This window comes from Mixophyes fleayi, chromosome 3 (assembly GCF_038048845.1).
Source record: "Mixophyes fleayi isolate aMixFle1 chromosome 3, aMixFle1.hap1, whole genome shotgun sequence".
In the NCBI taxonomy this organism is placed as follows: Eukaryota; Metazoa; Chordata; class Amphibia; order Anura; family Limnodynastidae; genus Mixophyes; species Mixophyes fleayi.
In genome coordinates, this window is record NC_134404.1 from 327,960,236 (window position 1) to 327,987,922 (window position 27,687).

A 27,687-nucleotide genomic window follows, 5' to 3' on the forward strand; every position below is an offset into this window, starting at 1 on the left:
AACATATAAGCAAAAGTGGCATTTTTATTCAGGAAAAGTAACAAGTGTCAAATTCAGAAATAATGCAAAATTATTTATGATTTTATCTGTTGTTCATAACATTTATTTCTTATGCTGTGGAATATTTGAAATTGTCATGTGAAAATGTTTGGCATTAACATTCATGTTTTTAAAACCACCACTGGAAGCACATTTCTAAGTTTAATTTCTTGGCAGTACAAAAGCAAACTTTTCAATGTTAAAAATATTCCAACTAACATTAATGCCCACTTTTAAATATTTACAAATAAGGCATGAAAATATTTGAAAAACTTTGTGAACTGTGATCATTAAAATGTTTTTTTTTTAAAAGGAACTCTAGTCAAAAGTTTTTATTTCTGTTGCGTGTAGTAAAGTAAGTGTTAAAATACTGTATTTGTTCTGTCTTCAGATAAACTGTGGAAGACACTAGGGGGTATATTTACTAAACTGTGGGTTTGAAAAAGTGGAGATGTTGCCTATAGCAACCAAATTCTAGTTATTTATTTAGTGCATTCTACAAAATGACAGCTAGAATATGATTGGTTGCTATAGGCAACATCTCCACTTTTTCATACCTGTAGTTTAGTAAATATAGTTATGCATCTGCACATTCACATCAGTCTCTCACTATCACTTTATAACCACCTCTTTTATTGCATTAAACTTTTCAGGTTTCCTGAACTGAATTGTAAAAATGTAAAGACTGTACAACTAAACTGTGTAATAAAGTTTTGTAAAATTTGAATTTGAATTAGCTTTACTTCTCAGTGTTTTAAGGCTGTGCAATACCTTTTTAGCCAGCAGATGTCACTGTTGCAATCTCTGTCTATAGCCTCATCTCTCCATATGAGCCAGTGGGTGGAAACAGTGACACCTGCTGGCTATAAAATATAGTAAGCACTTCTACAAATTTGGGTCTAGCAATTTTTTTCCCCATCAAAACAGTGATGCACCCTTCAAATTCTCAAACAGAAATAGCATGCAAGATTATAACTTTCTGGACTGCAGCGTGTGTGTGGATTCCTTATGGATTAACAGTTTCTTAAATGTGTCAAAGTTGTTTTAAAGATAGAATCTAAGGGTGCAAAACATATTCTCATCAATTGCGGATAGGCACAAAAATGAGTGGAGTTCCCTTTAAATCCTTGTAAGATCTCTGCTACATCAATAAAACTGCCCACACACTGCCCAGGATTCATCCTGACAACTCTCACGTCACACGATCAATGCATTGTATGACCGCACACATGGTGTGACTTCCTTCCATACCAAACCAAATTTGAATAGGATTAGTTACGAAAGTCACATGGTACAACAGTTGGTCAAAATTACACAGCGTAGGACGCAGGATTGGAAGCCTGTTAACAGTTACTTTAATTTACTTCATCTTTAAAATGTCAACAAACAATATTCAATATTCACTGTGGAAAATATATATAAAAACATATCAACAATCTAACCAAGAGCTCCCAGCGGAACGGACCAGCACTGGCGATTTAGAAAAAAGATTGTTTTATTTTACATCAGAAGAACATATTGTTGGCAGCTGTTGGTAAGATTGTTATATATAAATTAAATAACTTTTTTTTCACACTTTTATAGCCCATATAACAGGGTGGTAAATACTGTTTGTCATTTTATTGGACTAAACCGCTGCAACAGCCCCTTCAGCTGCTCCCTGGTGCAACTATATCTGACAACTTCTGTGGCCTGTGAAACACGAACCAAACAAATCTCTTATTCTTCCCAGCGATGGACAAACATGGACTTGTGACCCAGCCTTTGTTCGCTCACTCACATTTCAATGCTTCCACCGGCGAACACTTTACATACATATGCTAAATAACCATCACTGGCAGTACATTGGAATCCAGTTTCCTCCCAGGATTCTTCCATGTCGAATATGCAATTTTTGTTTGGTTCACATTTTTCCGATAATCCAAAGCAGCAGCGAGCGCCACTCCAACAAACATGGCTTCAGCGACGTTCTACCCTAGAAATCGGTAGGGTGCGGTGGTGATGTTGTAGATAGCGTCTTTGTTCGCTTATTTTTCCCTGTACTTATTGTTCTCAATTTAGGTGATCCGGCACTGTATGTATAAATCAGTTTTATGACTGTGGTTAGGATTACCGTGGCACTGGCCACGTGTTAATCTTCTAATTTTATGTTAGATATAGGTAACAAAAAAGTTATTGAGCAATGTTCGAGCCCCATACAAGCAGCCGCCTGATCCTACTGTAACGCCCTGAGGTCTCCGATCTTCCACCCACAACCTCAGCTTATGTTGTTCAGCTCCCGCGCCCTCTTTTTTAGATGCCGTTTGCGGATTTTGATCATCCACTTCACGCTGAGCTTGGCAAAGTCTGCAGCTTTAAATAAAACCAGGAACACGCCACAGAGCAGAGCGATCATGCTCCAGGGGTTGGCAGTGATGATCTGCAGAGCGAAAATAAAAGAAGGAGAGGAAATAACAAGAGACAAGTAAATGAGAGTGTATGAGAAGCAGATGTTTACGGGTTCTGTTATAAACGGCTTGTTCGCTCTCCAGCCGACATGTGGTTCTCAGTGAAAGAAGTGTGAAGACAGCTGTTTTCTCCAGAGCTTTAGTGATGACATACTCATGGGTGGTGGCCTCTGTCTACTAAAGAATGTTACAGAGAAAATACAGCCCTATTTGCAGCAAATCTACCACTGCCTCCTCTATGACAACCTCCGTCACTCCTGCCTACAAGACTTCTCCTGTGTTGCTACCCACCTATGGAATTCCCTACTATGCCCAATAAGACTCTCCCACAGTCAAATCTTTAAATGGTGTCTGAAAAACTACCTCTTTATTAAAGCTTACCCTACTCCCACCTATACTACTCACACTAATGCATCCTCACACCTACCCTACGCCCACCTATACTACACACAGATCTACCCTACTCTCACCTATACTTCACACCCTAATGCATCCTCACACCTACCCTACCCACATTAATGCACCCTCACACCTACCCTACTCCCACCTACACTAATGCACGCTTACACCTACCATACTCCCACCTATACTACCCACAGATCTACCCTACTCTCACCTATACTTCACACCCTAATGCATCATCACACCTACCCTACTCCCATCTATGCTCACTACACAAATGCACCCTCACACCTATCCTACTCCTACCTACACTACCCACACTAATACACCCTCACACCTATCCTACTCTCACCTATACTACCCACACTAATGCACCATCACACCTATCCTACTCACACCTATACTACCCATACTAATGCACCCTCACACCTACCATACTCCCACTTATACTACCCACACTAATGCCCCCTCACACCTATCCTACTCACACCTATACTACCCACACTAATACACCCTCACTTATACCCTACCCCCACATCTAGCCTACTCTCACATATACTACCCACACTAATACACCCTTACACCCACCATACTCCCACCTATACTACCCACACTAATGCACCCTCATACCTACCCTACTCTCACCTATACTACCCACACTAATACACCCTCACTTATACCCTACCCCCACATCTAGCCTACTCTCACATATACTACCCACACTAATACACCCTTACACCCACCATACTCCCATCTATACTACCCACACTAATGCACCCTCACACCTATCCTACTCTCACCTATACTACCCACACTAATGCACCCTCATACCTACCCTACTCCCAGATATACTACCCACACTAATGCCCCCTCACACCTTCCCTACTCACACCTATACTACCCACACAAATGCCCCCTCACACCTACCCTACTCACACCTATACTACCCACACGAATGCCCCCTCACACCTACCCTACTCTCACATATACTACCCACACTAATGCCCCCTCACACCTACCCTTCTCCCACCTATACTACCAACACTAATGCCCCCTCACACCTACCCTACTCCCACCTATACTACCCATACTAATGCACCCTCACACCTACCCTACTCCAGCTTATACTACCCACACTAATGCCCCCTCACACCTACCCTACTCTCACCTATACTACCAACACTAATACACCTTCACACCTACCCTACTCCCACCTATACTACCCACACTAATGCACCATCACACCTATCCTACTCACACCTATACTACCCACACTAATACACCCTCACTTATACCCTACCACCACATCTAGCCTACTCTCACATATACTACCCACACTAATACACCCTTACACCCACCATACTCCCACCTATACTACCCACACTAATGCACCCTCACACCTACCCTACTCCAGCTTATACTACCCACACTAATGCCCCCTCACACCTACCCTACTCTCACCTATACTACCAACACTAATACACCTTCACACCTACCCTACTCCCACCTATACTACCCATACTAATGCACCCTCACACCTACCCTACTCCAGCTTATACTACCCACACTAATGTCCCCTCACACCTACCCTACTCTCACCTATACTACCAACACTAATACACCTTCACACCTACCCTACTCCCACCTATACTACCCACACTAATGCCCCCTCACACCCACCCTACTCCAACTTATACTCACTACACAAACTTATCCTCACATCTGTCCCAATCTCCACTCTGAGCCCAGATAGAAGATGAGCTGTCTCTTTGTTTTCAAATCTGTATTTTTCCATTTACCTTCTATGTCCCTATTTTATATATGTCCCTGTTATCTGAATGTCCTGTTTTCCCAAATGTCGCTCTGCGGAGCACTGAGGCACCTTACAAATTAAAGACAATAATAAATGTCAACTCCATGTATATTTTTATTTTAAATTTATATTCAGTAATATTAGCCACCTTTTCCAATTAGGACAGTCTATATAGGTATTACACTAGGCAGCCTGGCCGCTGTATATCTAAATTCATACATTAGATATATAAGTTATCTACCCGTCTATATAGCTATTTTATGGATATAATGACAGAAGTATAATTAATGCCAAGATAATCTTAGATTAGCCAGGTACCGCTGGATAATGATAGATATAATGCTTCTGGGGACAATGTCGTGATGTTTTTCTTTTTAAATACATTGCTAATGTCCACATTATTTACATTAGTTTACGTAAAGAGTTCTTCTTTTTCCTATCTGGGCCCTATTCATAAATGAGATTATTTAATATACTACACTAGGCATAACTATGTCATTACTGTGACTCCCATGCCACCTATAACCAATTATAATGTGCTAGTTATAATGTGATAGTACATTATAGTCAGCATTAGTGAGAGGGGATTACGGGAACCGATTCACCCACTATAAGTACAACAGCCAGAAGTCACTGAACCTGAGTGCTAGAATCTGATTGGTTGCTATGGGCAACACCTCCAATTTTCCTTTTCAGAAGGTGTGATACACCTACCCCTACATCTTATTTAATTCATATACTTTCCTGCATTGGCAAGGGCTCCTCCGGGAGATCAGTTGGAGGTGGGCGTGTTGGGGGCGGGGCCCGACGGGTCACGTCATTTAGCCCCGTCCCCAAACCATAAATCACTGTTTACGGCCAATTACGACAGGGGGCGGGGCCAAGATGACGCGTAATTCACATCCTAAGCCCACCCCCCCCCACTTTACTATAGGTGGCGATTAGAAACCGGAAGGTCGTCTCGCTCTCCCGGGAGTCTCCCGGACATTCCGGAAGAGTAGGCAACTATGATTTAATTATGAGATATAAACTAACCATACTGTACATCAACCAATCAGTTACGTCAGACTAGTGCAAGTTAGACAATTGAATACTAAGGTCTGGTTGCTACGGGTAACAACATTTGTTTCTCTTGATGAATCATAATGAATTATACAAGCTGCCAATATTTATCACTTTCTCAGCATACGGAAGTCACGTTTTATACTCACATCCTGAATTTCTTGAATATAGGGGTCTTTCCATTCAAAGACCACGAAAAACAACTGGTCTCCCTTTTCTGCCGCAGGTCTTCGATCAATGTAATTCACAACGCTAGACTGCAATTAGAGTAGATACTAGAACATTATAATACAGTATAAAGTGTCCTGATGCATTAAACAAATTATATTTTACACACACACACATATACCCTATGTGGGTGTAGTTTGTATGTACTCCCCATGTTTGTAAGTGGTTTGCTCTCACAGTTCCAAAAAAAAAACCCCCAAACAAACTGATAGGTTAACTGGCAGACAGTATATATCCAGTAATATACTATATATCTATATGTCACACATGACAATTCCCCTTTTTGCAAATTTTCAAATTCCCATTGCACCTTACCAAAATTGTGGTGAAATTAGGCCTCTGTGAACGCACCTCCTGCCCCCGTCATTACACAGCTTCAGGACTTCGAAGCCTCAACGCCAACAGTGATCACGCTGGGACTAGTGCGTCAGTGGTGGCCAGATGACGAGCGCAGGGGACGAGGCCTAATTGGTGGGGGTCTGATTTCATCATAGATCCCAACACTGCATAAGTGCAGCCCTATCATTCAGGTAAGGATCTTTGTTGTGTTAATGTGTCACTGAAGGACCTGGATCCTACTTCACCTCTTGTCGGAATTCCACCGACTGGCTCCCATCTTCCTCTGTTGTCTTCACTAAGGACATCTTCACCCAGGTGCGGAATCCCCCGGAGAACTTCCAGCTGGAGAAGGAACTCTCACAGTCCTGCATGAACTTCATCCGGTCTGCGCTGGAAAAAACAAAAACACATACAGAATATTATCACTTTATCTTATATCTTACATTCTTACCTCCTTGTCTGTTTATTAATGCCCAGTCTTGCTGTATTACTGTATAGGTGGGCACTTGTAAAGTGCTAAATAAATAATAGTACATTAGTTCATGCATTATTCTATATATATTTACTGTGTATTTGTAAATGTCTTATATTTTATATTGTGTCCACCTACATTGGATCCTTAGATCCCGATATCTATCACTATTTCCAGCACTTTAGCACCTGTACTAAGATGGCCGTTTTCTGGAGCCATTTATTCACATTTCCTTTACAAAGATGGCCGACAAAAAGGTCATTCCACTAGAATTCCCCTTTACCAAGATGGCCACCGCCATGTATTGCATTTAACTTTATCATAATCACTGTTAAATCTTCCCTCTCATCCTTGCACTATATCCCTCAACTACACCCTGAATAGCTGAATAGGAGACCGTCTGTGATTAGTAAATCACGACAGTATCGTAGCCGCGCATGCGCAGTAAGACCGATGGGTCGCGCATGCGCAGTTCGTCTAGCGCAATGCGCATGCGCAGTTCGTCTAGCGCAATGCGCATGCGCAAAATGGCGATGCGCATTACTATAAATAATCCCTGGTTTTAGGCCACACTTATCACCTCCTGAGGAAGTCCTGTTTGAGGACGAAACGCGTAGAGGCTTCTTTCCAACTGTTCCTGTGTATTTGGGTCACCACACCATCAGTCAATCCTGTGCGGAAGACTGTGGGAGGTTCCTGCTGTACCTGAGGACATGGTATATCTGATACCTGAATTTCAGATAAGCTTGCATTACTCTTTGTGAGTGTGCATTTTATATGTTAAAATCCTGATTAAATACTGTTACCTTGAAATACTACACCATATAGTGTATTATCTCCTTTTTTTCTTACCCATTGAGTGGAAGAGAGATATGATGTTTACAGTATGCTGATGTTTTTGACTGGAGACCAGACTTGCAGTTGCTGAGTATGCTGACCACATAATATTGAAAGTGAAGTGGTTGTTAAGCTGTGTTCCAGTCTTTGGATTAATCATACAGATAAGCGATATAATTTCCTTTGGGTGTGTAATACTATGGTGATGGGCTATCACTAACACACTGCTTCTACTAATCCTATGCCTATATTATTCTGTCTTTTATATGTGCAAACTGGACTCATACCCTTGGTCCTATAAGACCGTCCAGCAAACGTGGAACTTTGATCCATTGACTATACTATTATTTCCCCACTGAACCTGGGATAAATTCCTAGTAACACACCATTGTGCGCCGTATCCTTGTTTGACTTTCTATTTGATTCTGGACTTACCCACCTATTATAAGGAAGGCTGCCTTCATATGTGGAAGAGGTGTATGTGTGGACTTTCTCTATACTAACTTTATACAATACTGCTGTGAGCGCCATTGTTTATTACGTTTTTGGATATAAATAATAGTACTAATCTGAGATTTATTATGTTGATGAGATAAATAATAATAATATTAAATAAATTAGCTGCACTGGTTCATGCTTACTAGGATTGTCCTGTCACGTACAGAGCTCAATGGTTTCCTATGCTCTCACTCTTTGGATACACTCACATAGGCATGATAGGCATGTCACATCCAAGTATAACAATCATTAAAAGGCATTGCTAGCTTACTCGCAATATGAGGAAACTGATATAGGAAAACCAGTTTACTAATCTGCTTATTAGGGTTGTATGAGTTAATTTGCGATACATCGCTATGAATCAGACGATAGTAATCTTTAATATCTAAATAAATTGTAACCGTTTCATTTTCTACAAAATGTATTACTCTTTTGGTAACTGCAGTTGGCAATTATTTCACTACAGTTTTATAGAGAACAAGGGGCCTGATTCATTAAGGATCTTAACTTAAGAAACGTCTTATTTCAGTCTCCTGGACAAAACCATGATACAATGCAAGGGGTGCAAATTAGTTTTCTGTTTTGCACATAAGTTAAATACTGACTGTTTTTTCATGTAGCACACAAATACTTGATAGCTTATTTGTACACTGAAATTTAAAGTTGATATTTGTGTGCTACATGAAAAAACAGTCAGTATTTAACTTATGTGCAAAACAGAATACTAATTTGCACCCCTTGCATTGTAACATGGTTTTGTCCAGGAGACTGAAATAAGAAACTTCTTCAGTTAAAATCCTTAATGAATCAGGCCCAAGGTGCTTATTCAAGATAAGCTCCGTTTTCTTCAGAATATTTCTTAAGGTTTCTGACATACACTAGTATTAACATTATTGGAATACACACTTTTTTTTAGCTTTCTTTACTTGATTTTAATATTTTGCTCAAAGTTCAGTGAATTTACTTTGCAGAAACAAATCGCTACATGGCTTTTATATAGAATCAATAAAGTTTGTGAGTTTATAACGGATTGCGTCTCTGAGTGCGCAGTGAGATGATGGTTACATTCCTATTTTGTTTCTGATTGAACTGTTGGTTGTTGCACCACCGAGAAAATAAGCTCAGAGCTAAAAAATTGATCTATGAATCAGGATAGATGACACATAAATACTAATAAAATGGAATTGATAGCAGCCGATGTAAGTGGATTATTCATACACAGTGTAATCAGAGTAGGCGCAGCAGACGTAACAAGCCCATCACTTGTTTCATGGTTTTTAAGAAGTGACTCACAGATTACACACAGATTACATACTTTGATATTTCAGAATTGAGTTTAGGTAATTACTAAATGATGATTAACTTAAACAGACATTTATTTTAATTGTTATTTTATATAAACATTTAGTAAGTCTTAAAAAAGTAACTTCTCATTTTATTTGCATTTATTAATAAGAGTGAAATCTGCCTTTACATATACTCTATATAGACTCAACCTCTATGTATTGTATTGTGGCCCCATGAGCTGCCAGGCTACTCTGATCATGTGCGCTGCTCAGTCCTGTCATGTGGCTCCATATACTACACTGCGATGCCATATGCTGCCCAGTTATGTCTGTTGGCCCTATATGTAGCTCTGTGTTCCTATATGATGCCTAGTGGTGTCATGTGACTCTGTATGCTAATCAGTCATCCCATATTCTGCCTAGTAGTGTCATGTGACTGTATGCTAATCAGTCATCCCATATTCTGCCTAGTAGTGTCATGTGACTGTATGCTAATCAGTCATCCCATATACTGCCTAGTAGTGTCCTGTGACTGTATGCTAATCAGTCATCCCATATACTGCCTAGTAGTGTCATGTGACTGTATGCTAATCAGTCATCCCATATTCTGCCTAGTAGTGTCATGTGACTGTATGCTAATCATTCATCCCATATTCTGCCTAGTAGTGTCATGTGACTGTATGCTAATCAGTCATCCCATATTCTGCCTAGTAGTGTCATGTGACTGTATGCTAATCATTCATCCCATATTCTGCCTAGTAGTGTCATGTGACTGTATGCTAATCATTCATCCCATATTCTGCCTAGTAGTGTCATGTGACTGTATGCTAATCAGTCATCCCATATTCTGCCTAGTAGTGTCATGTGACTGTATGCTAATCAGTCATCCCATATTCTGGGCAACACAGTGGCTTAGTGGTTAGTACTTCTGCCTCACAGCACTGGGGTCATGAGTTCGATTCCCGACCATGACCGTATCTGTGTGGAGTTTGTATATTCTCCCCGTGTTTGCGTGGGTTTCCTCCCACACACCAAAAACATACTGGTAGGTTAATTGGCAGCTAACAAATTGACCCTAGTCTGTGTGTCTGTGTGTGTTAGGGAATTTAGACTGCAAGCTCCAATGGGGCAGGGACTGATGTGAGTGAGTTCTCTGTACAGCGCTGCGGAATTAGTGGCGCTATATAAATAAATAGATAGATGATGATGATGATTCTGTCTGTTCGTGTCATGTGACTCTATGCTAATCTGCAATCCAATATTCTGCCTAGTCATGTCATGTGACTCTGTATGCTAATGACTGATCCCATATTCTGCCTAGTCATGTCATGTGACTCTGTATGCTAATGACTGATCCCATATTCTGCCCGGTCGTGTCATGTGACACTATCTCCCATTATTTTTACCCCATATACTGTCTGGTCACGTCATTCTAATATAGATGAAACTTTCAGCAGACTAGATGGTAAATATTACAGCCATCCCTCTGAACAATCATATCTAACCAATCTGGTCTCTCACCCGTTACCAGATTGTGATTCAGCCGAACCAGAGACCAGATTGATGTGAAGCATTAGGAAGGTATATAATGTATCTCAGCCTCTGCATCTCACTTTCATCTGAGAGACGCTGGAGATCTCTGAAGTGTAACCCACATTGACAGAATTACTTGGAAAATAAATGGGACAAATAATCAGGAACAGCATGTGGTGTCCTTGTGATCAATACAAATAGATTTACACAGTAATAGCCCATCTATTTATATACTAGAAATAGATTAGATTCAATACTCTGCCACTTTGCTATGTACATTGTTTCTAGGAACAAAATACTGAGACATTTTGTAGAATTCTTTTTATTGAGACTGTCTGAGAAATATTTTAAGTATTCTATACAGTAAATGTAAATGTTAAACTGCCTTGTTAGGTCCACTGGTTCATTCGAGTCTATGATAGACATTAATATAAATTATTATTTACTTAAAAAACAACAAGATCTTCCCTAGTATAGTGAGGAGATACAAATTCACTGAATTTGTACAGGAACATAAACTTAAAATACAGAAAGCGCTACTTACATGTTTTAACTACCCTTGTAAAAACCTACAGGGGTGTAAACTGCTCTGTGTTGACTGTATTAAATAACGTCATTTCGTACTGAGAACCATAATTCCATATTCTTAAAAAGTTTAAAAGTCAGATAGCAACAGTCAAATGACAAATGTGATCTTAGAACTGTGAGTTGGTTACAGTTACCCCCAAAGAAAACTTTGGCTACAAAAAAAAGAGAGTTTTAAAATGTGAATTAAAGAACAGAGTAACAGTATTATTTGAGAATCTGTCACAGAAATAGACAGCGGGCCTGATTCATTAAGGATCTTAAATGAAGAGGATCCTTATTTCAGTCTCCTGGACAAAACCATGTTACAATGAAGGGGTGCAAATTAGTATTCTGTTTTGCACATAAGTTAAATACTGACTGTTTTTTCATGTAGCACACAAATACTTGATAGCTTATTTGTACACTGAAATTTAAAGTTGATATTTGTGTGCTAGATGAAAAAACGGTCAGTATTTAACTTATGTGCAAAACAGAAACCTAATTTAATAAGGATCCTCTTCATTTAAGATCACTAATGAATCAGGCCCAGCATTATTAATCTGCATTTTTGGGAATGAACCATAATGTCATAACAGGTTTCCTACCTAGAAAAAAATAATGATAGATAGATAGATATATACACACACATAGATAGATATATGTAGTCATATATATATATATATATATATATATATATATATATCATCATCACCATTTATTTATATAGCGCCACTAATTCCGCAGCGCTGTACAGAGAACTCATTCACATCAGTCCCTGCCCCATTGGAGCTTACAGTCTAAATTTCCTAACACACAGACACACAGACTAGGGTCAATTTAATAGCCGCCAATTAACCTACCAGTATGTTTTTTGAGTGTGGGAGGAAACCGGAGCACCTAGAGGAAACCCACGCAAACACGGGGAGAACATACAAACTCCACACAGATAAGGCCATGGTCAGGAATTGAACTCATGACCCCAGTGCTGTGAGGCAGAAGTGCCAACCACTTAGTCACCGTATATATATATGCCCACATATATCTCTCTCTCTCTCTATATATATTATATATATATATATATATATATATATATATATATATATATATAGAATTGCAACACTGAGTGATAGAAGCGGCTACAACAGGTTCAGGAAGTAAGCGACACAATAAATGGCTTACGGCTTATACGGGAACGCTGATGTGCATGTGCCAATGTTTACATAGACATTAGTAACTGTTATAAAAACTAAAAACTTTTTTTTTTTTAATCATCCTGCTCATCCACTTTATATTTAAACTACGTCAAAGTCTTAATGGCACTGATGACAAACCTGTGAGCCAGGAAAACAAAGGACTCATTTAAACGCTGTACTACAATTCCCCGGAGCACAAAAGCTCATTGTTTGAATCTTGATCTCATCAAGCACACACATTATATTATTACAGCATCCTCACCAACGGAACAAAAAGCGAAAACACCTAAGACTTCAACTAGAGACTGCAGTAAAATTAAAACTTCCCGTTAGTTTCTGTTCACACTTTACATTTCTTTTCTGTCTATCATGTGTCCTGTTTCCGTAAGTGTCCTATGTTTTGCCTCTAGGTTCTATGCCCTGGTAGTTTGTCATGGGGAAGTGAGATGATAATGATGATAATAATATATACTCTATTGAATATATTAGAGTATATTTAGTCATCCAAGTCAATGACTTGATATGCCATAGACTTTCTCAGAAATATGACAGCATGTGGTCAGCAACTTCTTTAATAACCAAGGATAGAAGACTGGGACATTCAGAATAAATTATAACCTACTGACCCAGTAGGTTGTGGAATATAATAGATTGTGGAATAATAGTATAAATAGGGCTCACATACTTGTGAAATAATTTTTTTAAAAAATATCAGGACAGTTGTGTTACCAGAAGTTTGATTGGGCCATAAAGCCTACCCTATACCTCCTTTTAGGTCTCAAATAAGGCAAAACAGTTATAGGAACCTATTCTAACTTATCATGGTATTTTGTGTGAATCAGTAGTCTGAATTATGGGAAAGTAAGTATTGTAACTTAAATATTTTTGGCGTGTGGAAGGAAACCGGAACACCCGAAGGGAGCCCACGGAAACACGGCGAGGACATAAACTCTACACAGATAAGGCCATGGTCGGAATTGAACTCACGACCCCAGAGCTCTAGGGCAACAATGCTAACCACTGAGCAACCATGCCCTCCTTGTTTCCCTCACATCATAAGAATGTACGTACCTGGTTAGAAAGTTCTTGTAGGAAGAGAAGAGTAAATAGTCGATAGCACTAAAGTCTTGTTCCGTCTCATTAAGGTGGAACTGCAGGAAGACCAGTTCTCTCTTTCTCACCTCACACGGCCCTTTAACAATGAGGGCGTACTTCTACAAAACATGATCCATAAATACAAAATATCAAATAATATGTCAGGTCAACGTTAGTAATATTTATAACAACCTAACGGGACAACCCCTTATCTCATACCACTAATAAAGGTCCATCCAGGGGCCCCCAGCACTTACCTTATAAGTAAGTATCTCCGCTATGTGACATTACTATGTATCAAAGGCTGTATTTACATTTTTCAAAAGGTATTTTCCTAGGCCATAAAATCCTTATTTTTTTCCTGCTGTGATCAGGAGACAGGAGCTGCTGTTGGGCTATCCAGCAGTGTCATGATTCTGATACTGCTGGCTGGTACATGCAGTGCATGATGGGAATATCAGATGGGGGGGAAGGGGGCGGAGCTTGCAGAAAAGAGAACACCTTTAAGGCCGCAGAAAAGACCTTTGAAAAACGAATGCTGCAAAGTAGTGAGTATATTAAAACAAACCTCTGTTCTACTATTAAGTAAAATGTGACAGGTCTCTTAAGCAAGTGTGAAATCTCTTACATGTAATGTGCTTAATTTCTAATATGTTTTGGAACAGCTGGTAACAAAGAACGATTAGTCTGTATTCAATGGCACCTGGACCCGGGAGTTGCAGTTATTCTATCCATGAGAATGCAGCCTATCAGTTCACTAGGAAATAGTGACATCATTGAGAGATAAATATTGGACCCGCCCACAAAATGCCCACCTCCAGCATGACAAGGACACTTTAAGCCGTCGCCCCCTAATAACTAGGGGGCATTGGTGTTCTGAAACTTGGCGTACGGCTTAAACATTAATTACCCAATTATTAGTTGCACATGGCACTGTAACCTCTCTTTGTAGCCGCTAAGTAATATACTCCTTACCAAGGAGTGATTCATTAATGGAAATGCTGTAGAAAACTACTTTCTTTTAGTCTCAGGGTAACAATGGACCCTGTTGCCACCTATGTACAGTCCGTAAAGTATAAAAAGGAGAGTTGTTGCTTTACATTATTTTCTGTTCTCTGGACCCACACTGCCATCTAGTGGATTTCTGCTGCAAGAACCACTACAAGTTCAGTGCTATTATGAGTTATATTTGGCGCAGGTTACAACTAATAATTTGGTTCCACTAACATCCCCAGACAAATTTTCAGTCCCACGGCCAATGCTACAGTACAAGCTGTTATCTGAAATGGTATAGCAAAAAACAGAAAAAAACCCTGATATGGCGCCAATGCAATACCAATGAAGGTAAATGAGATGATGGAAAAAATAAATATGTACAATTTCCAGTAATATATGGACAGAAGACAAGCTGCTGCACAACTAAGTGGCTGCGCCCACCAACATACAGAAATATAGAGCAAAAAACGGTATGCAGCGCTCAAATCTAACTGTCTCCAATATAGGCTAATAAAAATAATGAGTGGCAGATCACGAGTGGTCAAGTATATAAAATCAACATGTTTATTGTGTATATTAAAAATCATGCATGTAAATACCTGTATGCTTACAAAGGTATATTGTGAGGAGAAATAGAAAAAGAAGAATAGTGGAACATAGACGTAATATTCTGAATAAATTTCATAATCATGGAGTATAAAGGCATTTTGCAACAGTTCACAATAGTGATCCCTCCTGTCTCACTGTATTGGGTTTAGAACATGTTAAAACAACTGAGAGAGGGGGAGATAGATACAACAAACTTTGTAAACAGGAAGTTGTTTGGATGCATAAACTTAATTCTATCCATCCAGATGGTCTCAATGAATCCATGGAATTAAACTGTTTTTTATGATTGAATGGGAATTTATTTTTGTATAATAATATCTTTTTCTGGTCTATTTAATCGATAAAATATTGTATATTACATCTTGTCCTTGATTATTAATATGATCACTATTTGTGTATTGTCATTTGAATACATGGTTATAATGTTATGGCCATTTTCAAAGAGTGGGCCATTACTGTCTTTTCACCATTGTATCCTTTCTCCCCTTCCCCCCTTTTTTCTGGTAATTTCACACACCATCTATTTATTTATTTTTTTATTAATTTTCATTTATTATACATTTTTATTTTTGTATTTGTAAGTATCGTTTATATTTATTTTACAATATCATTTTTATCTTTATTTATTTATATTTTTATTTTTATTTCCATTTTCTTTGGTATTGTTATTTTTTCTTTTATTTTCTTTTACTTACTTTCCACTTTTATTCATTGGTAATATATGATATATACTTTACCATTAAGGAAAATAATACAGAGACACTAGTTTATTGTTGTCTTATATTTATACGATTTATTATTATAATGGTATATAATTGTTGAAATCAAAATCATCCTTGGTAGAACTTGCCTCCGTTTGGAGCAGACACATACAGTTACATATGTGTGCTGCTAGATCTGATCACCAGTTGTCACAAATGTGTGCTACATAAAGTCTAATCAGTGAGTTGATTGAAACTGCAGTGTATATAAAGGCTTCCATAAGCCTCTAATGATTCTGGTCATTCCCTCTGAAGAAGTTACGTTCCGTAATGAAACGCGTTAGGGGGATAGAGTCAACAATTTAGTTGGTCTCTGTATACTTTTTTTACCTATTGTGCCATTTTTATTTTCACTTGGCTATATGCTGTAATTGCCGTTGCACTTGGTTCAACCCACCCAGGAGTTGTACTTTTGGATTCATCTGAAAGCGGACAAACAATTGCTTTTACCATCCTCTTTTCTCCGTGGAGCATTCTCATCAGAGAGCCGTGTGTGAGGCGGTCACAGATATCACTGTTATCCGCGGATCATACAAGTATTATCCATTCAATGTATCGCTTCAAGGCACTCATGTCAGCATCCCGCTAAAGCCTAAATAGGTTTCATCTTCATTCACCTATGATTCCAGTCCGTACTACGAAGGTGTGTGATCACTATTTACAACCATCGGACACACAATAACCTCAAAGAGACAAGTCTGCAAAGGTGTAATTTATACGGGTATGTGGAAAAGCGCATCACATCTACCATCAGAGACAGTAAGTACTACAGTATATTCTACTCACATATGTGTCTTTTCCATCTATGGTGCATGAAGCGGAATATTCATTTATATGTGGAACTTATACTATAAAGCTTGTTTGAACTGAGGCCCTAGTTCATCTCTGCCCAATACGGAGTTATATATATGGCCATATAGACATTATCATTCATAGGAAGAAACTTACCACTACGTGTGGATTGATGATAACGGCAACTATCAGCACTATATATCTTTTTGTGGGGAAATCGTAGAGCATTGCTCATGTCTTCTAATTAACATCTTTGACCACACAATTGGCTACATAATATACAGCTGTTATATTTTTCTTTCATCAGTAGCGTGTGGTTCATATACGTCATAGTGCACTGTGATGTAGTTTTTCCTCACAATATACCTTTGTAAGCATACAGGTATTTACATGCATGATTTTTAATATACACAATAAATATGTTGATTTTATATACTTGACCACTCGTGATCTGCCACTCATTATTTTTATTAGTCTATATTGGAGTCAGTTAGATTTGAGCGCTGCATACCGTTTTTTACCTATCTGAAATGGGATGTAATGATGCTTCTCATATAAAACACTTATCTACTGACTGATCTACTACTTAAAGGCCCATTAAAATACATAACACAATTTGCCTTACATAAAGAAATTACTAAAAAAACATTCACAAATCTGTATGTAATAGTTCCCCTACAGCAGCAGAATTAGATATGCTTCACATTGTATTCACATTTGCTGTCCGTACATAGTATGTAGTGTGCAGTTTGTAGGACTTTGCAATTCTTAGCTATAGTGCCATGCAGTCTCTTTGCTGCACAGTAATCTAATTACTCTCAATGAGAATTTTCTAATCAGTTGGTTTGCAAATACAGCTGTGCACCAGGCAAAGTCTACTTCATTTTTTTGTAGGGTTCCCATGAACCATCGCACAAACTGTATCAATATCTGTATTGTTGTCAGGGACCAGTTAGAGGTTTGTCACTTGCGGTGAGTTGTTAGAGATGCGAGTCTACGCTTACACTACAGAAGCCCAGATGTAACTCAGGATGCTTGTACTTACCATGGTCTGGTTGGTGAAGGGATCGGTGTAGTTGACCTTCTGAGTGATACAACGATTCTCTCCCGGCTGCCCCGGATTCTTTAGCGGTGGGATGTGGTCGTACAGGTGATGCTCACAGCTCAGCAGCCGGGCTTTTCCCGGGTACAGAGCGATACCTTGGACAGGTAAAAAGCAAAGTGTGACACAGGGTCTCTAACCATAAACTGAGCCTGTACCTAGTATGGGGGGGGGTGTCATATGCTGGATGATCGTATACTATTTTCTTATGTGTCCGTAAATGTCTCCCCTTTGCCCGCTGTGTACATTTATGGACCTTATCCTTCCCAAAGATAAAGAAAAGTGTTGGAGGACCCCGGTACGACACACAGTAGACTTCCTGTGTTTACGCCTCTTGTATTAGCCAGTTTTCCTGTGTATGGAAATACTGATAACAGAGAACAATGCCCATCCACTGCCCATCAAATGTAAATAACATGTAAAAAGTTGCAACACAGAAGTTTTATGTATGTGCTGTGTTTTATCTCTGTGCGTTACAAGATGGCTTTATTATTATTAGTATTATTATTATTAACCTGTATTTTAGCTTTATTGGGGCTTTAACCCCTTCTTGCCCACTGAAGGTAGAGGCTACGTCCTGCTGTTCTGGGGTCTCTGAGCACCAGGATGTAGCTCCTGGATCCTGTGCATTTTGGGATGGGCCCCCCCTGCCTGGTTCCTGCAAGGACGGGGCTGTCACTGACATCATCTCATAGCTCCTTAATTACCCTGAAATGTCCCTGGATATTGGTAGTCCAATCGATTAGATCATTTATGATTTAATGAGTGCTCAATACTGTTCTGCCTAACAGACTGGTACATAGGATGGGAGGTGTAGGGGACATAGTGTACATACGGGGAGAAATGCAGAAGACAAAGTGCTGGACACGCCCCCAGGGGCGACTGACATGCCCACATCTGATGTGACCACACCCCCACGCAGTGTGACCACGCCTCCTTCTCAAGCATAGTAATATCCCAATTACTAAAGTGTTAAAGTGGGGAGGTAAGTATTATATGTATTCAGACTGTGGTAACGTTATTCCGATCAGTATTGGGTCCTGTCCATTTTAAACTTTTAATTAGTAGCTACAAAATATCTACTGTTTTTAAAATTCACAAGTGAACAGTATAGTGTCCGTCATTAACAAGAGTATTGGTTCAATATAATCATTGTCATGGCAACAACAAGAGACTTGTACACAAGACAACTGTTAGTTGTGTGGCAACGTCTCAGTTTGCAGAACTGAAAGTGACACCATGCGCCGGCCATGATCTGACAACACCAACGTGTAAATAATTCAGAGACGCTCTTCCACTAGACCACATCGGTTTCATTACAAGAAATGTCAGTACTGATGAGTGTGAGCACCTCATCTATTGAAGGGAAAACTGTCCTGAAAAATGTCTTACGGCGTTCACTATGTTACCATTAAACCCTGAGGGGTATATTTACTAAACTGCAGGTTTAAAAAGTGGAGATGTTGCCTATAGCAACCAATCAGATTCTATCTGTCATTTATTTCGTACATTCTACAAAATGAGAGTTAGAATCTGATTGGTTGCTATAGGCAACATCTGCACTTTTTCAAACCCGCAGTTTAGTAAATCTAGCCCTGAGTGTTACTCACCTCCGATGATCTGCCCTTCCAATCTGTTGGGTACTCCAAAGCCGCTAACGGTGCCCTTCTGAGTGCTATTATTACTACCCTGACTCAGATAGGGAGCGGTGTTTTCGATGATGAATATTGTGTTGTCAAATGCGGTCAGAAGAGATCAGTTATGTGCGATCACCTTCTGACCCTGCGTCCACCAAACACCTCATCTCATCCAATCTGGCCCCCTAGCTATGGTCAATCTGGGCAAGGATCCCGTCGCCCGACACCTAGGCAGGCGTATGTGTGGTCAGCATTAATGTTAAGATGGGAAACTGCACCCAGTACTAGACAAAGTTTTGCTTTGAGTTCTTCTATAATCTCTGGAATGGAAAGTTCTTTATACCATTTATGTTGCATTTTAGCAAATTTATCCAATTTAGTGAACATAGAAAATTAATTATTAGTAATCATGAAAATAATTCACCCTTATAAGATTATACCACTGCACCGTTAACCCTCAGGTCCACTACAGGGATTACACCTTGATATGATCAATACAGGACACCAGAGAGAGGACACACTTACCGGGAGCTTCATGTACATCCACCTCCTTGTACGACACAGACATAACCGGGTGTTTCAGCTTCTCCCTGAAGTCGGTGATGGTTTGGTAGACCAGGAACACAGCGACGGCCATCAGCAGCAGGTAGACAAAGATTAGCAGCACGGAGAACACGTTCTTCAGACAGGTCCGGCTGAATCGTACTGAGGGGCTGTTCCTGTCCGTCTCTTGGTCTGATAAAATGAAACAGGGAAACCATAGCTCTTACTATTAACACAAATACAAGCGTATTGTCCAATGTAACCCTCAAACACCACTGCAGGTCTGTTGAAAAGTAAAGTATTAACTCCCCACTCCGCTGCAGACAGATGAAGCTCCATCCTGTGTCTGGATGGCCGTACCATGATGGTAGCTGACGCAGGTCAAAAAGCTAAAAAATGCTGTCATTTGAGCTACTGTGATGCCACTGGCCCTAACCCTGTGTAAGAATCCACCAATCCACACAGTGGATTTCTGCAAAGTAGGTATGTCAGGATGTCAGTCACTCAGTGCCTGCTCTGTTAGATAAGTATCTCACTTCTAACATGGCAACTTGTGGCAGACAAGTCACATAAAGCACAGTGGCCTACATAACTTTTAACAGTCCTATATCTAGTGGTTTCCCTTCTCTGAGGTTTCAGCAGTTCCACAATTGTCAGTTCCCATCTCAACCCGATGGGGAAGCGCAAGAAATGTTGTGTTTCTACGAACTCTCCCCCAACCTATAGTAACGTTGCACCAGGTCCCTGTACAATGTTGACTTAGTCTTACTCACCTGGCGCAGTAGTGGAGATTGAGTCCCCCAGCTCCTCCTGATCATCTTCCATATCCTCCAGCATCTTATCGTCTTCCGGAGGTTGTTCAATCTCTTCACTTAACTGTGGACAAAGAAAATAGGTCTGTGAGAAGACGGGGTGCTACTGGACTGAGAACTTTGTATTTATCACCCGTTTCTCACAGTTTAATGTACTTTTTAATCCTTGGCCCAGTCTAAGTATATACACCAGAGCATTGATGTATTATGTGTATTATTATTTCATGTTACTTTGCCCTTGCTATTACCTGCAATATTGTATGTAGTATAAATATACAGAATATTGCCAGACTGTATGAAAATAACAGGACAGTAGAAGTCATTTTGCTTGTGTTAGCTAATGTAATTACCATTTGTCTCAAATGTCCATTGTTATGAGGGGCAGCTGAGATTTGGTTTGTAATCAGAACAATGTCTGAGTTAACTAGCTGGCAGCCCATGGTAATTAGCTAGGTCAACAGGTAATCTGAGAGGTAATGAGGTTAGAACTTCTAGATGATATACGACAGTAATATATTGTGTGAAATAGCATTGGGAAATGTATTAATATGTACCAATATAAATGTTATTGTATCAAAATGTATCACAGACTCAGATGGCGTAACACTGCTGATACAATGTGGCAAAAGTCTTATTGTTTCATGTAAGCGTGCAGTGTCATTCCCTGATGTAATATTGTAACCCCATGTGTAGTGTATCCAGCCAAAACAGCTAATTGAGTCAAGACATTATATTGTATAATCAAGGTAAAAGGGACAGTATGTCTAGCAGTTAAAGTGTTCACTGATAGACCTCTGCTGTAAGGGGGAGGTTTGAGACATTTGACCATACTTCCTGTGTATACAGGGAAGAATATAGGGAGAGCAGAATACCAAGAGAGCTATTCTAGCTTGGAGGATCCTGGTGTACAAGACATCAATGAGAAGGACTCTGGGCCAGGCATCGTGGTGCCGCTGGAGGAAACCCTACCAGGACAGGGTCTATGTGAGCCATTAACCCAGGCTGGGTGACACCGTAACTGTCTAGCTAATCGGTAGTGGTAATATTGCGGGAGGATAAGACTCTGAAAGACACTGAGATTATTACTTTGGAGTGCTGACTGCAAGAGGCTGCTGGAGGATACATGCTACCATTACCCTGTACCTTGTGAATGTCTTGTGATGTTGTGCTGTCGTAATTAAGTCATATTTTGGATATACTCTGGTCCACCTGAATGAATTGAATCCCACAGAGGGTAACTGCCATCCCAGCTAAGGGTGGTATCCTCACACCGTCTAAGATGATTAAATAAAGACTTCACTCAAGGAGAGCTCACCCCACCTAGAGACGCCCAGCCCCAAGAGAGTACAATTATAAAGGTCTCCCCATCCCCTGGGACTTTACCTGAGGGAGAGTGAAGTTACTGAGTGGAGGTCTCCATTAAAGACTAAACTACCATAAAAACACAAATAGAGACCGAAGGATGAAAACTGCAGCATAAATAATTTCACAAAGTGCTTTATGTCTCAGAGATGTCCCTACTTGATTGTGAGACGACTGGCTGCATTATACTAAATATTGGTTCACGTCACAAAATGGCTGCCTCCACGTGTACGTGACAAGTATATTCTAAATCTTTAAAGCATGGCTAGTGTTGTTGCTTACTGTATATATTTAAATATACAACAAGCATCTTGCTGTGATTTCTTTGTAGTGCACGACTCACTACAGCATCTACTGCGAGATAATATAACGGACAGTAAAATCAATCCAAAAAAATAAATATAAAATTAAAACTCATAGGTGTATATTCAATTGACCACGAGTTTGGTTTTTTTTTCGCGCCGCGTGAAAAAAAAAAAAATCTCCCCCAGGTTTTTAACTGGTATACCGAGTGTTGTTAGTTAACCCAGCATGAAAACTCGTTCAATTTAATTGAAAAAGCGGGAACGCTGCCCCCCGCGCGTTAATAATTGGTGTTTGCGAGTTTTTAGGGGAGTGAAGGGGAGTTTTAACGTGGTCATGTATAACACAAAAAAAAGGATTGGCATACATGTGCATACATTTTCATACATTTTATTGCATTATACAACCATTCTAGTTGATAATATCTACATTACAGTACTTTCTTTAGCATATTTTTTTATTTAACTATTTTTTACTATATAATCATCTATACCATGTCAAAACACATTAGTACAAACATATTTGCACCATAAAATACATAAATATATTTAATTAGTGATTTTTTTATTTTATTTCATTATTTTTTCACAAGAAAATCAACTTTTACATGTTAAGCATTAGTGATAAATGTAGTTTATCCTTTTTTTTCCTAATTATTACATGATTTCAAACAGTTTTCAGAGGCTTTTTATTTTTATCACACCCCAAGGAGGTGCGAGATAAAACAGCATATTGGCCTGTTTAACGCGCCGCGTTAAAAAACAATTGAATAGCTTTTAACGCGGCTGCCTCTCGCACACCCTATACTTTCAATAGACCTTACACTGGAGCGCAAGAGGACCGTTTCATGAAAAAAAAGTAGCGTTAAAAATGGAATTGAAAGGTAAAGTTAACCCGCAAGAAAATGATCAAAAACAGCGTTAAAATGACTTAACGCGGTCAAAAATAAAATCTTGCGGTCAATTGAATACCCCCCCTTAATCCGTTCCTAATTACCTGGCAAGATTCAATTACATTTGTGTTACACAACATATGACATGTTCCCTTAGGAATAATTAGTAGATCCTCCTTTGCCATTCTAAAGTACAAAGGGGGTTACGAAAATTCCTGAAATATTTCCTACCATCCTCCCCCAAAGGACTTCAGGATTCCATAGATAAACAAAATGAACCGTACTAATAGGTCTCAGACACGTACTGTATATAGAACTTCCTGGCTTGTTTTAAATCAGCTATGGATAATATACTTAATCTATTCAGTGAAATTCAAAACACTTCTTAATATCTAATGCAATTGTAATATCAATTAAATTAGTGCAATATTAAAAGGTATCATGTATACACACAGTCTCCTGTTCTACACTATAAAATTGATCCTCCAACATCTTTAGGACCATGTGGCCACATATGACGAAGGGGGCAGTTTGAAGGAGTCCTTGGCGGTTTAATCGGCGCCACCTTTAGGCGAAACTAGGAGGTTACAGTGTGTGTCAATGGTTAGGGGGCACCTAGAACACAGAATGAGTGACAAAATATCACTCATCCAGTTATTCGAATACCCCTGTGAGAGCGCCAACCGCTGGCAGGCAGAGAAGAAGCTTCTTACATGTGAAGCTGTTGGCGGCTGCTCCTCCATGTTAATGTTGTAACTTGAAGGTGGCGCTTGGTTATGATGTCACAGCCCAGCGCCACACTGCCAGTCTGTGCAAGAAGAGGATGCTGCCCCTGTCTCCCGTCTCTAAGTTGTGAGTGGGGCCCTCTTACCTCTGATCTTTGTTAGTTAATTCAGTTTTTTATTACTGTGTTTATTTCCCATTGCAGAGCACGGCCCAGTATGCTGGAGCTACATAAATAAAGGTACTGGATAAAAACAGTGGGTGCTGGACACAGGGGTACTGGTCAAATCAATGCTGCATTACATACTGTGTAAAGGTCACAATGGGAGCCTGATGCGTTACATAATAATGATGTAATATATTAACGTAACAGTGAAAATGAGGAATAGTGGAGTGAAAGGTGAATAAATGTCCTAAAATTTTCATAGGCAATAATGTGCGATGTAGGTTTAAATTTGGCATGTGGCAAAAAGAACCAGTATGTTGTCACAATGGCATCCAAGTTTTATGACACTTTTTAACTGGGGGAGTCTCCAATCACAAAGAAGCGACCAAATAGATGCCATGTGGGCTATTAGCTCCATAGAGTCTAAGGGGTATATTTACTAAACTGCGGGTTTGAAAAGGTGGAAATGTTGCCTATAGCAACCAATCAGATTCTAGCTGTCATTTTTTAGAATGTACTAAATAAATAACTAGAATCTGATTGGTTGCTATAGGCAACATCTCAAATTTTTCAGAACCCGCAGTTTAGTAAATATACCCCTAAGTGTAGATCTGCCTGTGCCCGTGGGTACTTAAAGGTAATCCAGTTTCTCTAGTTGTGTTCCAAATAGCCAAGAACGGACCACAAAAATACTAGTTTGATACCCCTGGTCTAAAGCAGCAGACTGTGCTATGAATCCACTGGTAAGGTAATGTACAACACTGGGATGAACTCATAAAGTGGTTTCCTAACAGGTGATAGAAGCTGATATGAATCCTCCCTTTCACTGCGTTCAATGGTGTGCGTGTAGAAAATTATAGACTGGGGATGTGCACAAAGGGTTTAACTGTAAGAAACTAAAAATAAACTAAAGTATGGGAAAATGTAAACTGTGGGAATGTAAATTATGGGGTAATATTGTATACTGTAGATGCTTAGAATGCTTTTTGCAGACGATGCCTATCCTGTAGGAAACAACCAAGAAAACTGCAAGTAAATCCTACAGGAACAGATGACCCGTAACTGGGGTTCATCACTTTCAGTGCTGGTAGGTGTAAGCTAATTACCTTTGAACATGATTCTGAATGTGATTGGCTAACAGCTACAGCTGCATTATGAAAGGATGTGCAAACTTATGCAAACATGGTGTTTGTAAGTTTTTTATTTTCACTTCTTTGTCCTAAAAATTGTCTATTTGTTTTTCGCTTGAATTTTATTAGTTGCAAAGTCACATTAAAGGAGGAGCAAGGTCTAATCTGATTAATCCTCATTTCAGGCTTTACAGCTGCAATTTCAATAAGGACGTGTAGACATTTCATATACACTGTAGGACTGATATACAACAAAATGAAGAATTGGCAAAGGTACCATCTTTTACCTACAGGCCTGACAATGGCTGTTTATTTAAGGCACCACAAGTTTCCTCACAGAGTACAAGACCTGTCCATTTCTTTTCCGTTTGGCTGAGAGGACAGTTCGGAGCAATCGCCCTTGTGCACGAGCCCCTGAAGTGAAGATGAAGCCATCTTCCTTGTCACAAGAAAGTGCTTCAATTTGATACTTGTGTGGCGGGAAGCAGTGCCCATACCTGCGAACAATCCCGATTTCATAATCAGGACAACACAAGTCATATAGAAATAAATGATGATGATGATTCCTCATGACCAAGTCAACTGGCACCCAAATACGCCAAATCACACATATTTGGGTGAGGCCGTGAACTTTTCAACTGCTGAAAATCAGAACAGTCATGGAAAAATAGGGACTGGTGACAGCTATGATATTGTCTTTAATTTGTCGATAGGAAAGTGATTTAGCGATTCAGACAGCTGCCCTGTTCTAGCTGTTGTGTCACACCCCCCTTAGTATTATGAGGATGATAAATAAACATGCTGAATATATGCCTTTTTCTGTACTTATGTAGTACCGCCCTTTAAAAATGAGCATTTATCCACTTAGACTTCAATCAGAATTTACATTGATGAACCGGGAACATTCTTTATGTGAAGAAAGAGAATTGATCACGTCTCACTTCCTGCTCCATTTTGTCCTTAGGAACAACGTTTTATCTGTTTACTTCCTAGAAAACATTCTTACTGTCAATCTTGTGTTTTGTGTCTTGTTGTTAATGGAATGTTTAACACCCAGTATGAGGAAGGAAAAGTCTGACTATGTATGTATAGTAAAAAACACAACTGTACAAAACCTTGCAAAATATGCATGGTGTACACTGCCAGCCGCTAAAATGAATAAACTGCTATATTTTTAATTGTACAAACCTTAAAGCCGAATTCCAACTTTATTATCTCTTACAAACACATGCAAGTAACACTTCACTGTCTTATATCAATAATTAATATATTAACAGTACAGCGCTGGTGAGAGATCACAACCCAGGACCACAGCCAGACACTCACGCGATATGTGAAGAATAAAATTAAAATAACACACAACCGGATACAGAAATAAAACTAGTACAAAAACCGTAATTGTGGGAAATAATATTGCAATTCCAGGTTAACCAATTGGAAAATTACATCTGGTCTATTCAATCTTCACTTACAAGAACGTACAATCTAAATAATATGATAGAAAAAGTCTTAAAAATCTAAAATGATAAGCTATATGCAATGCATATTATACTTTTATAACTATAATGTAGTAGATTCTTCTTGGATTTATTCTAATTTATTAGTAAGATGGCACAGTCATTAGAATAACAAAAAAGCAACTTACAGTATATAGACATCTATTATATAGAGGTTTTATATCCAGGAACAGGTTGCAGACAATCACTGGTGACAAACCCAGTTGTTACCTGATGCCAGAGCAGGATGGGACATGCCACATTCGGGTGGCAGGTCCCATCTGCCACTCACCAGCTGAGCTGGCACTCACCAGCTGTGCATGGACCTGTTGCTGCAGGTGATGGGGTGATATTCAGGGACATGCCTGTAATTACCTCCTGGTAGGATCTGGAGATCTCCTTCCTGATCATTGCACTGGGCAGTCTGTGGGTCCAGGGTCAGGGTCTTCTGCAGGATCCGGCTTTTCTCTCTCTCAGGTCCCGTGTTCTACTACCCTCATAGACAGCAGGGTGCGTGCGCAGCTCGCCGGGCCTGCCGCGGGGGCTGCCGGG

The 27,687-nt window shown here is 39.5% G+C and overlaps 1 protein-coding gene across 1 annotated transcript; it reads right to left on the reverse strand.

Moving 5' to 3' along the window:
* Nucleotides 1–27,661, reverse strand: PACC1 (proton activated chloride channel 1). Its single transcript, XM_075204222.1, has 8 exons — nt 27,511–27,661; nt 21,025–21,127; nt 20,234–20,443; nt 18,015–18,169; nt 13,788–13,930; nt 6,576–6,720; nt 5,913–6,020; nt 1–2,458 (listed from the first exon to the last, which is right to left on the reverse strand). The coding sequence occupies exons 1-8, from the start codon at nt 27,544–27,546 to the stop codon at nt 2,297–2,299; spliced, it is 1,062 nt and encodes a 353-aa protein (XP_075060323.1). The 5' UTR covers nt 27,547–27,661; the 3' UTR covers nt 1–2,296.
* Between the last annotated feature and the right edge of the window lie 26 nt (nt 27,662–27,687).